This window comes from Lissotriton vulgaris, chromosome 2_1, assembly GCF_964263255.1.
Source record: "Lissotriton vulgaris chromosome 2_1, aLisVul1.2, whole genome shotgun sequence".
NCBI classification, from domain to species: domain Eukaryota; kingdom Metazoa; phylum Chordata; class Amphibia; order Caudata; family Salamandridae; genus Lissotriton; species Lissotriton vulgaris.
In genome coordinates this window covers 1,527,046,151-1,527,059,350 of record NC_141687.1, presented here as the reverse complement: position 1 = coordinate 1,527,059,350, position 13,200 = coordinate 1,527,046,151, and the positions used below count along the sequence as shown (strand labels likewise).

Sequence of the window (13,200 nt, the reverse complement as noted above, 5' to 3'; positions counted from 1 at the left end):
TATTTTGCTGTTGCTTTCTCTCGAGGACCGTTTGGGTAAATCTGGACTGGGATGATGCCTTGGACACCAGGGCATTAATTTACTATTGAACAAGGACATAGTCTGCCAGCCAACTGAATGTAGTATACCTAGAGGCAATCACAGAAAGACTGTAGTGAATAAATTGTGCCAGGTAGCAAATAGAAAATAAATGCAACAATAAAGTAGTGGGGTATGGCCTCTCCTTGGAAGTGTCTGCAAAGTTGACCTTATGTCCTGAGTTTGTGTTCTGAATTTCAACCCTCTGTCCTTTGTTTTTTTACTCTTTGTCCTGATTTTTTACAGTCCTTTAAAGCTGATTCATCCATTGGGGATCAAGCCTCTGAAGTGTCTTTGTGTCCTGTAGACAGTGGTCCAATTGGGGGAGTTCTGAGGGACATGATGTGACCGCACTTTTTTTAATTTTAGAAAAACTGTTCCCCTACTTTCAGTGGAAAGACAACTGTCCCAGGACAGTTAATTCCGATAGTTGAAATGGTGCAGCTGAAGTGTAAGACTTTGCTGTGAATCCGAGGGAGGGCAGACAGCTAGACGAGCCTTCTTGTCAGGGTGCCTGCTTCTATTAAAGAAATGTAAATGTGTGCAACTGGTCAATCTGCAAATGTAAATGGTGCTTGGAAGTCGGTATTGGCTTTAACCCTTTGCTGCCGTAGCGCTGTGCTGATGACGGAGCGGTTCCGTCATGGCCCTGCCACCGCGACTGCACGGCGCGGATTCCGCGCCTGCGCTAGGCGTTCTATTGAGCCGGCGGGGCCATGACGGAACCGCTCTGTCATGAGCACAGCCCAACAGCGGCTGATGACGGAGCGGTTCCGTCACCAGCATGCGACCGCCGCGCGGCCGCCCCGCCCCCTTAGCACTGCGGCGGAATAGCCGCCGCAGTGAAGGGGTTAATAGATGGAATCACTTGAAGTCTTGAAATGACACACATTTATTCCTTTTGATAGGTATTATAAGGGAGCTACCAGCTAAGCTGTGAAGTGTGTGCTAAAGGCAGTTTTAAAAAAATTGCACTGTGTACAGTATTACTAAAATCTATATTTGGAAGTACTTTTTCATCCTAAACCTTTTTGTGTTTATTGTATCAGACTTTCTTACTCTGTGTGTAGTGCAAGTTTAAAATAATGCCTTACATGTTGACAGTGATTTTATCACAGACTGCGACCTTGTAATACTAAACATACACATGTCAAATCTCCACTGCACCAACCAAGATTCAATTCTGTGGCTCTCTGGTGAAATGCATTAACTAACAGAGGTGTGTGTTATTTTATATTTAGTTTCCTAAATGTTAAAGACAGAAAAAAGTTACAGAATATGTTGTTTTTTGAGCCACATCTTTGACCACCACCCACGTTCCCTCACACTATCCCCATTGTATGCAGCATCACAGTTTCCATTTTTTTGTAATGCACTTCGACCATTGTGTGCCAAGTTTTTCAAAATTCATTCATAAATAAAAAACAAATCTACAACTCAAGCTTCGTTATCAAGTCTTCTAATTCCATAAAACATGTTGGAGACAGAATTCTTGCTTCATCGTTTTAATATTTTAAGTTTTTCCATCAGAGCCAGTCAATTATCTACGTTTACAAAAATGGAAAACTACGTTTTCATCTATAAATACACGAAAACATGAAATTTTAAATATAGATATTCATTTTAAAATATGATATGAGATCAAAAGAAAAATGTATTTAGTTCAGTTGGATAATTCACCTGCCAAGGACACATGCCTACAAAAATGTAATTTTGTGTTTGTTTCCCATCAATTGTGTTGCGTACCAGCATCTTTAGGCGAATCTATTGTGGCTGTTTTCCCAAAAAGATGTCTCACACACCTTAAGACAAAATTATGTACCTTGTTGTTACCCAGGTAGACAAAACCTTCCCTCATATGATAAAGGGTAAAATATGAGCTCCCTTTGTTAGTCTTTCTGGCAAGCACAAAAAGGAACCCTTCCCTTAGAGGAAGAAGCTCTCCCACTAGCAGCAGATACACCTTCCTCTCCACCAGCTCCCATAACTGTCCATCCCCGGGTTCCCCAAGCACAAATGTACTTCTCCTCAACAATGTTGAATGTCACCCGCTTGCCCCTCTTTCACTCCTTAAATCCCCTCACTTGGGCAGGCCATATCCCTACCACTTCATGCACTCCTGTTTACTCCTGTCCTCGCTCCCCCTTGGCAAGCCCATTTGCTATCTTCCACTGCTGTCCTCTTAGGCACATCCACATGCCCTATCTGCGTGACCAGTAAAGGTGGCCCGTCTATCCCTGCATTCTCATGGGAGCACCTACCAAGAGCAGCCTTTGGCTGTATGGAGAAAGGAGTGACAGCCTGGCGCGGCTGGAGTGGGGACAGCAGCTTGCCAGCCGAACACAAGTTCTAAAAAAAAGTTTGTGTTTGTTTGTTTGTTTAGCTGTATAAATGTGTGCACACATGGATGTGTGTAAGGATGCTATGCCCATTGTCCACCCCAGTGAAATGATGCCCTTCACTCAATAAAAGTAATTGTTAGCATCTTGCCAACAGTTTTGGGCTTGCCTTTTGGGCAGCTTGGCCACTGCTAAATAGGCCAGCGTGAAAGGGCCAGTGTATAGGCTATTTATTTGGTCCTGTGGGCCGTGTTGAGACCGAAAAAAACAGGCTGTGCACTAGCCCTTTCAAGCTGGCCCATCGGGCAGTGCCATACTGGCAGAGCAGTTAGTCCAACACTGCTTGCCCTTATTCAGGGGTTGATTCCCCTGGTAAAATGCTGGCCCTCACACAGTGGTCGTTATTACTGCCACCTTGTAGTGCTGCATGGGATAATGTCCACTGCTAAAACCTGTCTGGAGATATCCCTTGCACATTCCAGAACCCCTCCCAGACGTGCAAGTGAACCTCCCTCCGCCTACAGGCTTGCTCAGGCGTCAATTCCTACCTATAATCTCACAAAAAGTAGTACACTATACTACTCACAAAAAGTAACTGGATGGTGTGCTAACTAAATGTAAATATGGGTTATGAACCTGTTTGAAAAATAGGAAGCAATTACTTTCTAAAGACAAGAACCCTCACTCACCCAGAGGTGACATGCTTCATCATTGGGTTCCCTCTTACACACTGCGACCGCAAGGTACACAGTGTGGGCTACAATTCTGCCTCAGGAGAGGAGTGTGAGGTTTTTTCCTCCAAGGTTTCAATCAGTGAGGGCAGAGTACAAAAAATAATTCAAAAGTGATTTAAAACTATCTCATCAGAGGAAAATATATGTAATAAGTATCCCCAGTGGATAGAGCTAAAAACTGTGTGAGGAATGGGGACATGGATGTTCCCTATAAAACTAGGTCGACAAGTTTCTGCCTTGATGACCAGATGCTGTGGCATTCTAACTCCCTCCTTTGTTGATACATTCTTCAGGACCGACATCATGTCACTCTGCTGTCAATGTGAAATAAAGCAAAACAACATACTTATTGATATGGACAATCAGGGAACCAACTGCAGTCTGGTCTGTTTTCAATCTCAGACCAATTGGCTGCCTCCACATTTAGGAGGTCCTCTAAGCATGAGTCTCGAGAATCAACTTTCCCGGCTCTTCCAGCTGCAACCAGGTGATTCCTACCTACCTTTGTGTAATCAAAGTCAGAGTCTTAGCTGATGCATAACAGCTGCAGTTTATTTTTAAACATAAACATTGCATTTCTTTTTGTCATCTGCATGATCCATGATTTCACACAATATCACATCTATTAAGTATCACATTCTGATGCATTGGACTCTAGCTTCTTTCAGCACTTCCAGCACAGCCAGCACCCTTGGGAGACTGCCCCCCTTTTTAGGTTTTGCCTGGCGAAAAGATGCGCTCTGCGCATCTTTTTCGCGCAGGCGAAAACCTAATGAGTACTGTAGTGTGGTTTGGAACGGCTCCCGTCATTTATTGGCTGGCTCCATAAATGGAGCCTAGCCATTGGACGATGGGCCTGTCCGTCAATGCCGGACCAGATTCGGGGGCGTTCCCGAGATTTTTTGGCTTTTGCCGACGTCACGCGACGTCAGCCAAAAGCCGGGAACGCCCCCGAATCTGGTCCGGCAATGAAGGCACCCGGAAGAAGTCCAGGTGAGTGCTTGCTTTAATTTTCCGCTGTTCCCACCCCCTCTCCTGCTCGCAGCGTCTCCGGCCCCCGTTCCCGCCCCCCTCCCGCTGGTGATGCCCGTTCCCACCCCCTCCCGCTCTCCGTGTCTCCGGGCCCCCTTTCCCGCTCTACAATGCCCGTTCCTGCCCCCCTCCCGCACTCCGTGTCTCCGGCCCCCGTTCCCGTTCTACAATGCCCGTTAATCTGCTCTGCTGCCGATTCTACCCCTTCCCGCCCCCTGCCAATTCTACCCCTTCCCGCCCCCTGCTTCCACCCTGTATTAAAACGTACTCCCTGGTGGGTGGCGCGGCTGGGGGTGGCTCTGTCGGGGGTGCCCGCCTTCCACTCTTCCTACGGCTCCTCCCCACTCCTTCCCCGCCCCCGGAGCCCAGACACAGACACAGCGCGGCGACGGCTCCTCCCCACTCCTTCCCTGCCCCCGGAGCCCGGACACAGACACAGCGCGGCGGCCGCACTCCACCCGGACCCGGCTCCTGGCCCCCTCACCCTACCGAAACGGCTCCAGCAGGTTTCCGGGGCCCAACACCCCCGTCCAGCAGGTAAGAACGGCACCCCGGGAAGGAGGCGGGGAAGCGGCAGAGTGGCCTACTCGAGGCCCCGGCTGCGGCCTGTTCCGGCCTTTGTGCCCCTCCAGCGATGGAAATGGCTGCCTGTGCTGTACTGGTCCAATTTGCTTGTTTTTGGAAATTTCGAAATCTTTGCGGATGCTGCATTAGTGTCAAGGAAGCTTTTGGGAAAAGGAAGATCCTATTTGAGTATGTACAAAAGATGGTTTGAAGCCACACTAGTTCAGTTGAAATTGTGAATATGTTGGTGTACCCAAAAATTACACATACCCAAAGGTTACACATAACTTTATCGAAGGGCATTCGCATTAAGGTATCTGCTGGAGTTGAGGAGAATAGACCTATCTACTTTAGCAATTTTTTTATTTAACTGATAAAAATACAGGGGTCAATTCACAAACATTTTGAAAAAGGTTGGAAATCTACACATCGTAAGTTTCCTCTTGTTATTTGCATGTATACCCCACTTGTTGAGTTGCATAGCCCCCCAGCACCCCTCCCAGCATGGTAGTTATTCAAACCCTTTCCTGCCGTGAAAACATTAACTTTATGATCACATTTAAATGCGTTTTTATAGTGGAAAGACTCATACAAAGTGTTTGTGTACACAAACTACGTTGTGATTTTGAGGCCTTTACGAGTCGTCGGTAACAGTGGCCAGGCCAGAGAAGACTTGGGTAAGGGGCCTGGCTCTAGCAGCCAAAACGAGCTAAGCCATCACCCTCGCTCCATCTTGCTCTCTGCCTCGGCTTTCTCTTCCTTGCTCTTTCCATCCTTCGCTCTCTATGTCAGTTTCTCCCTCCTCGGTCCGTTTCTCTCTTTTCACCCCTCCTTCGTTTTCTACCTCCTCGGTCTCTCCTTTTGTCTTTCTCTTCCTTGCTCTTTCCATCCTTCGCTCTCTATGTCAGTTTCTCTCTCCGCCCCCTCGTTATCTCCCTCCTCTCTGTCTCTCTTTTTGTCTCTTTCTCTTCCTTGCTCTTTCCATCCTTCGCTCTCTGTCAGTTTCTCTCTCCTTAGTCTGCTACTCTCTCTTTTCGCCCCCCTCGTTATCTCCCTCCTCCTCTGTCTCTCTTTTTGTCTCTTTCTCTTCCTTGCTCTTTCCATCCTTCGCTCTCTGTCAGTTTCTCTCTCCTTAGTCTGCTACTCTCTCTTTTCGCCCCCTCGTTTTCTCCCTCCTCCTCTGTCTCTCTTTTTGTCTCTTTCTCTTCCGCACTCTCTCTCTCTCTTTGGCTCTAGAATGCTTCGCTGAGGCTCCTTTGCTCTGCCTTTCGCCCTCTCTTCTTAGTTTCTCCACCCAGCAGTAGCACCTGCTTCTCTTCTCGGCTCTGCTTGCTTTTGGCTCGAGACTGCCAGAGGACCTCGAGCCGAACCAGAACAGGGCATCTGGGTCGAACCTTCTAGCCCACCTCTAGTTTTTGCATGTTCACCCCACCCACCCATCTCCCCTCAACCCCTCTCCCCTCCCCCAATCACCTCCCCTGCTGCAGCCCCTCTCAGGTGACTGTTCTGCCACTAACCCAGTTTCATATTCGGTTACAAGGGGTCAATTCAATGCCATTTATTTATGTTAAAAAAAAACATAAATAAAAATAATGTCAAGAGCAATGCCAATCGCTCTAACTTTAACAAAGGCAAAACCATTGCATTGTAAATGCTTGTTGTTATGTTGTGCTTGCGGCCTCCAGGCTTTCCCTGCTACCGATATCTGAGTGGGTAGCCGTCAGGCCCGACCCGTTCTCCAATTGCAATGACCGTCTGCTGTAGACCCCAAGCAGGTCATTCCAGTCTGTGGCATTCTTCATCACCGTGAACCTAGGCATCTAGGTGTACGGTCAGGAACGTACCTTGAGGCACGTGTGACTACAGAGGTCCCTGAACCCTTTTCCCGTGGGGCGATAAAGATCCTACGTCTGGGTATCTAAGAATCACACTTTAGGTTAGAGGCAGACACAGGTCGCACTAACAAAAAAGCAATATTTAGTATTATATTGCAATACCAGGAGCCGGTCTTTCGTCCTGAAGAATGCCGCAGACTTGTTAGAGCCATGGGCAGAAAAATGTCGACAACTGTAAGAGTGGTGATGGGGTATTAGGTCCCCTAACAATATTCGGAGCCCGTCTTTCGTCCTGAAGAATGCTGCAGACTCATTAAAGCCATGGGCAGAAACATGTTGACGACGGTAAAAGTGTTGATGGGGTAATAGGACCCTAATCTCCCAGTCCAGATTTTAATACCAAGTAATACACCCCACAATTTAATGCAATTTGGGTGATTACATTGGTTTTTAACTCACTACTCATGCGGGCCCCCACTTAAATAATTAGAAGTGTGTCCATGTCTTCAGGTGTAGGCCCACTTTCTATCAAACCGAATTTCTAGAGAGCGATGGCTGCCTATGATGAAGCATGACACCTGGGGGTGTGTGAGGATAGCCCTTTACATTTTTTGACATGCCCAGCACTCATATTGAGTAGTGCTACTAGGGATACAGTAACGTAATACAACTTTAGGGTAGCTATTTTTATATGCATATCCATGGGATCTTGCCTAATGTTGAAATGCTGACCATCTCGTAATGTTGGCATACCTTGGCAACTTGTGGGTGTCCATGGCATGTTGCTCAACACTGGTAAATGCTAGTCCTGGCACAATGGTAAAAATGCGTGTGAACTTGTAGGCATCCATGGCACACATTTCTAACTGATGGTAACATGCTGGCCTTGGTGTAATTGTGGTAATTCCAGGCATAGCATTGGCGTACATAGAATGAGTACCTTTCCCTGGTATAATATAGCCTTATAGCCCGCCGTAGAGGGCTATACCGGCTATTTAAGGCCCTCTCCAGCGTTAAAGGCCCGAGCCGAAGGTGAGGGCCTTTAACAAGGGAGAGGGACTTTAATAGCGGTATAGCCCATCTACGAAGGGCTATAAGGCTATTAGAACATTGTCACTAGAGGACAGAATGTTCTAACAAAAAAAACAAAGCCTTTTGGGAGCGTGAGGGGATTGGAATCCCCTCAGGTTCCCTGAAGCCTTTGTTCACAGCCAGAGCTGTGAACAAAGAAACATTGGAATGTTGGAGCTCCAGGCTTATACCAGCCATTATAAGCCCAGAGTACTCCATTGTCTTCAATGGAGCTCCCAACATTCCAATGTTCTAATGCTGGTTCTGATTGAACAGTGGTACTTTTTTACATATTGTGTAATCCAGTGTCCCATGGAAGTATAGTAGCATAATGGAAGTGTAGTTGGCATAATGTGGGAATTCAGTGCACTAAAGTGTCCAACGCTGGCAGAATGTTCACCCTGGCAGAATGCTGGTAATGCTTATCAGATCGTGGACGTCTATCTCACGACAGAGTCAATTCTTGACATATTGCGAACATCCTTGGCACCGTTTCTGCTATAATGCTGCCCTCTGCATTATAGTGGTAGCTCACGTCATACTGTGGGCGTGCACGGCCTGAAGGTGCTCTCACTCATATAATTTGGACGCAGGCTTAATGGTGGTAATTCCTGACATATGGTAAGCAGCCATGGGATAAGGGAGCAACAGTCAAAATATACTTAATTTCAAATAAATAAAATCCCAAGCAGTCTCAGAGAAGTGAGTAACCAGTGCAAGTTGTCACATATAATACATACACTAGTGTCCGAATCGTACCCTTTCTCCAAAGCTTACGGCATATTTTCTAATTCCAGGGGCCCCATTTATGAAAAGTGACGCATCGCTGCGTGAAAACAGCGATGCGTCACTTTTCACTGCGCACTCCTTGCGACACCAATGATGCGTCATATTTAATGTATGACGCATCATGTCGCAAGGACTTACAGATACATCAGTATTTCTGACGCATCTGTAAGCGCAAAAGTGACGCATTGCTGGAGTGTGTCACAAAAGTGACGCAACTCCAGCAATGCGTCCTTTCACATGGTGAAAGCCCCATGTGAAAGGGCTTGCGTCAGTCTTACGCCTGCTGTGAGGCAGGCGCAAGATTTTGACGCAACAGCATCCTAAAAGTGACGCAGTGAAATCTCATAGATTTCACTGCATCACTATTACAAGGCTTTTTGCGGGGGAACATACATTATATACCTGACGCAGGTATAATGTGGCGCAGGGGTTTAAAAAGTGACGCATCTAACTAGATGCGTCACTTTTTAAATATGGCACAACAAGGCGCATTTTGTACGCCGCTGGTGCGTCACCAAAAAAAAAGGGACGCACAGGCGGCGCAAAACTGACGCAAGGCCTCATAAATAAGGGCCCAGGGTTTTTGGAGAGAGAGAGTTAGGTGAAGTTAAAACGAATGCATTTGTAAATGTTCATTATCGACTTCGAATTTAATTGTTTGCAAGGGTTTCTACAACAGAACTGCATGGCAGGAGATACAATCATTTGCACAGGATCACACCGTTTAGTGTGGTAAGGTAGCAGTGATTAGAACTGCGGTCTCTTGTTTCCAAAGTCTGTAGACGCCACATCATCTGTGGATGATCATGGATTGAACTTTCTTCAATGTAACAAGCCCTTGCTTTTTGTCAGCTAGTTTAAGTGAACGCCGACTGATTTTGGTTTGTCCAAAGTTTCTAAAACTCCTTCTCTTAGAGGTGTCGGATTCCAATTTTAGAGTTTGCAATAAAGTCAGGTCCGAATACAATATATTTACCAACGATGCTTCTTAATGGAAAATCATTAACATACGACTCCTTGACCAGCTGACATTTAATTAGTTTTTTATTTGACTTAAAAAAACAATTTTAACATAAGTGCTAAACGCGGCAGCAGTGCAGTGATGACATTTATACAAAGCCAGCACTGTCTGTGCATGCTGCGAACATAGAAAAGTGCATATTTAATAAAGACGCACTTGTTGGTACCGGTCGGCATGGTTACTACCCTCGTGTCAGGACCGGAGTTGGGACCCACTTTTAAATGAAGTTGTATTTAATCTACACATTATTGGTCTTGTACATTTATCCGAAGTGGTGTCTTTCGATTTTTTTAAAGTTTTTTTCGAATTGTAGGCGCATATTTACAACAAACAGAATGACTGTACTGTACTTAAAATGCCCATAAAAAGAAATACCGCCACTGGGCGAGGATCACACGAAAGAATGGAAATGCGGTTCGGCGACATCATTCTGTCGTTTCTGTCCCATAGATCGGCGTCTATAATCACCTGAAGGAACGCGAGAACCCCTCCTTCCGAGCATCCGACCCTCCAGGGTCTTTCTAGGTAGAGCAAAATGACCACTCGGGGACAGAGTTTGCCGTTTGAGCACATCCCGTCATTTTCTGTGCCAAAAAATAAAAAATATTGCGGCATGGAATTTGTGCGACTTTTTTTTAATAAAGACTTATCCTCCTTACCTGAGCCCAAGGCGAGGACCACCAGCAGCAGTTGAGGGGCCATCGTCATCGCAAGCAGGTTGGGGTCCCTTGATGGTTTTGAGCAGGTCTCGTGTGGTTCTGCTCGCTGTTTTCTTTTGCCAATGCTTCATGGGTGTAACGGCCCGCGTTGACCGTCAAGGAACGTGCACATTTCTTCATTAGCTTGTGTTTTCCATACTTGAAATATTACCAGCTCTCTTCTGTATTTGGGAGGCCACCACAGTCCCTCCAATGTGGACTCCGATTACAGATTAGATTACATTTCCTCGGTTTCCCTTTCGAGTTGCGCGTGAGTAATGGGACAGAAGGCGCGTCCCGGAGGCTTGGAAATACAATGCTAATGCCGTTTCCTCTCTTGCACTTACCTGGGGCTATGAGATTGCTGGTTTGGCTGATGCTAATTCCAGTAATAATTGGCGCCGAAATGGCATCTCTAAATCAGAGATTTTCACCAGCAGCCCTAGAATCTGACAGCCGTTACTGCGCTCTTAAATTACTCGGCTAATGGAAACCTGCCCGCCTCTCATAGACAATGAATGTGAACACGACTGAAAATGAAGAACATTCCCGCGCTTTTATTCCTTAACAAGATTTTAATGAAAAAGCATTTCAAACTTTGCTAGTTAGAAGTGAACTCTCGAATCAGTGGCGTAACGAAACTTGAGGGGGCCCCCCTGCAAACTACATGGAGGGGGCCCCCCTCCCATCCTCCGTGCCAGTCTAGAGCTCTCAGGCCAGCGACCCGCCATACTGCGGGGGATGCGGGGCTATTGTTACACCACTGTAACTAATCCAGCCGTTATAAGTAACACTGGATGGTAGAGTCAAAGGTTGGGCTTAGTCTGCCAGCAGGCTATCATAGGTGGTGGTTCATTCATTACAGGGTCTCTGCCATCAGTACGCCAGGGAAGTTTGCCCAATTCTAGGTGGGTTTTCTGATGCAAACTCCTGTCATGATATACAACATCGGGCCCACTCATCATTCAGTTTTGACAAAAGTGCATCCACTACTCCTTTTCATTTCCGTTTTAAAACATTAGACAATGCGACATTGCAGTATTTCAAAAGCAGATGTAACTACAAAGAGCACATTTTGATAATACATTTTTATTAATAGACAATAGCAATCTTAAGAGGCATTGCATAGCTTCATACACACCGTGACCCCAATTCCATCACAGTCTCTCTCTCAGTGAGTCAGTCTCTCTCTCTCAGTCAGTCAGTCTCTCTCTGTCATTCAGTCTCTCAGTCAGTCAGTCTCTCTCAGTCAGTCAGTCTGTCAGTCAGCCAGTCTGCCAGTCTCTCTCTCTTTCTGTCAGTCTGTCAGTCTCTCTCTCTCTGTCAGTCAGTCTCTCTCTCTCTCTCTCTCTCTCTCTCTCTCTCTCTCTCTGACAGTTTCTCAGCCAGTCAGTCTCTCAGTCAGTCAGTCTTCAGTCTCTGAGTCAGTCAGTCTCCACTCTCTTTCCATTCTCTCTCAACTCTGTCAACTCTATCTCTACTCTCTCTCTCTCCACTCTCTCTCCACTTTCTCTCTCTCTATTCTCTCTCCACTCTCTCACTCTCCCTCTCTCTCTCTCTCTCTCTCTCTCTCCACTCTCTCTCCACTGTCTCCCTCCACTCTCTCTCTACTCTATTCTCTCTCTCCACTGTCTCCCTCCACTCTATCTCTCCACTCTCTCCCCACTCTCTATTCACTCTCTCTCCCTCCACTCTCTCTCTCCACTGTCTCTCTCTACTCTCTCCACACTCTCTCTCCTCTCTCTCCCTCCACTCTCTTTCTACTCTCTCGCCACTCTCTCTCCACTGTCTCTTTCTCTACTCTCTCTCTACTCTCTCTCTTTCCACTCTCTCCCTCTCCACTCTCTCCACTCTCTCTCCACTGTCTCCCTACACTCTCCCACTCCAATCTCTCTCCACTGTCTCTCTCTCCACTGTCTCTCTCCACCCTCTTTCTCTACTCTCTCTCTCTCCATTGTCTCTCTCAACTCTCTCTACACTCTATCTCTCTCCACTCTCTCTCTCCACTCTCTCTAAACTCTCTCTCTCACTCCACTCTCTCTCCCACTCTCTCTCACAAAGTAGTGTGTGTTGCCATGGGCGTACGCAGAAATATTTCCGAGGGGGGGGGCACATTTTTAACTTCTTTACCATTCCCCTTGCACCCTTCTTCCCTCTGCCTTGCACCCTTCTCCCCTTCCCGTTGCACCCTTCTCCCCCTCCGCCTTGAACCCTTTTCTACCTTGCACCATTCTCCCCTCTGCCTTGCACCATTCTCCCCTCTGCCATGCACTCTTCTCCCGTCCCCTTGCACTCTTCTCCCCTCTGCCTTGCACCCTTCTCCTCTCTACCTTGCACCCTTCTCCCATCTGCCTTGCACCCTTCTCCCATCTGCCTTGCACCCTTCTCCCCTCCCCCTCCCCCTTGCACTCTACTCTCCTCTGCCATGCACCCTTCTCCCCTCCACCTTGCGCCCTTCTCCCCTCTGCCTTGCACCCTGGTCCCCTCTGCCTTGCACCCTGCTCCCCTCTGCCTTGCATCCTGCTCCCCTCTGCCTTGCACCCTGCTCCCCTTCTCTCCTCCACCTTGCACCCGTCTCCCCTCCGCTTTGCACCATTCTCCTCTCTGCCTTACACCCTTCTCCCCTCTGCCTTGCACCATTCTCCCCTCTGCCTTGCCCCATTCTCCACTCCCCCTTGCACCCTTCTCATCTCCGCCTTGCACCCTTCTCCCCTCTGCCTTGCACCCTTCTCCCCTCTGCCTTTCACCCTTCTCCCCTCTGCCTTGCACCCTTCTCCCCTCTACCTTGCACCCTTCTCCTCTCTGCCTTTCACCCTTCTCCCCTCTGCCTTGCACCCTTCCCTCCTCCCCCTTGCACCCTTCTCCCCTCCGCTTTGCACCCTACTCTCTGCCTTGCACCCTTCTCACCTCTGCCTTGCAACCATCTCCCCTCTACCTTGCACCCATCTCCCCTCTGCCTTGCACCCTTCTCCCCTCTGCCTTGCACCCTTCTCCCCTCTGCCTTGCACTCTTCTCCCCTCCGCCTTGCACCCTTCCCCC

At 47.6% G+C, this 13,200-nt stretch overlaps 1 protein-coding gene across 1 annotated transcript in view; it reads right to left on the bottom strand.

The window, feature by feature from the left end:
* Nucleotides 1–10,165, bottom strand: part of HTR3B (5-hydroxytryptamine receptor 3B) — a 110,215-nt gene extending 100,050 nt beyond the window's left edge. Inside the window, exon 1 of the mRNA XM_086954840.1 lies at nt 10,123–10,165. Within this exon, the coding sequence (XP_086810966.1) occupies nt 10,123–10,165 (43 nt within the window). The remainder of the gene's footprint in view (nt 1–10,122) is intronic.
* Between the last annotated feature and the right edge of the window lie 3,035 nt (nt 10,166–13,200).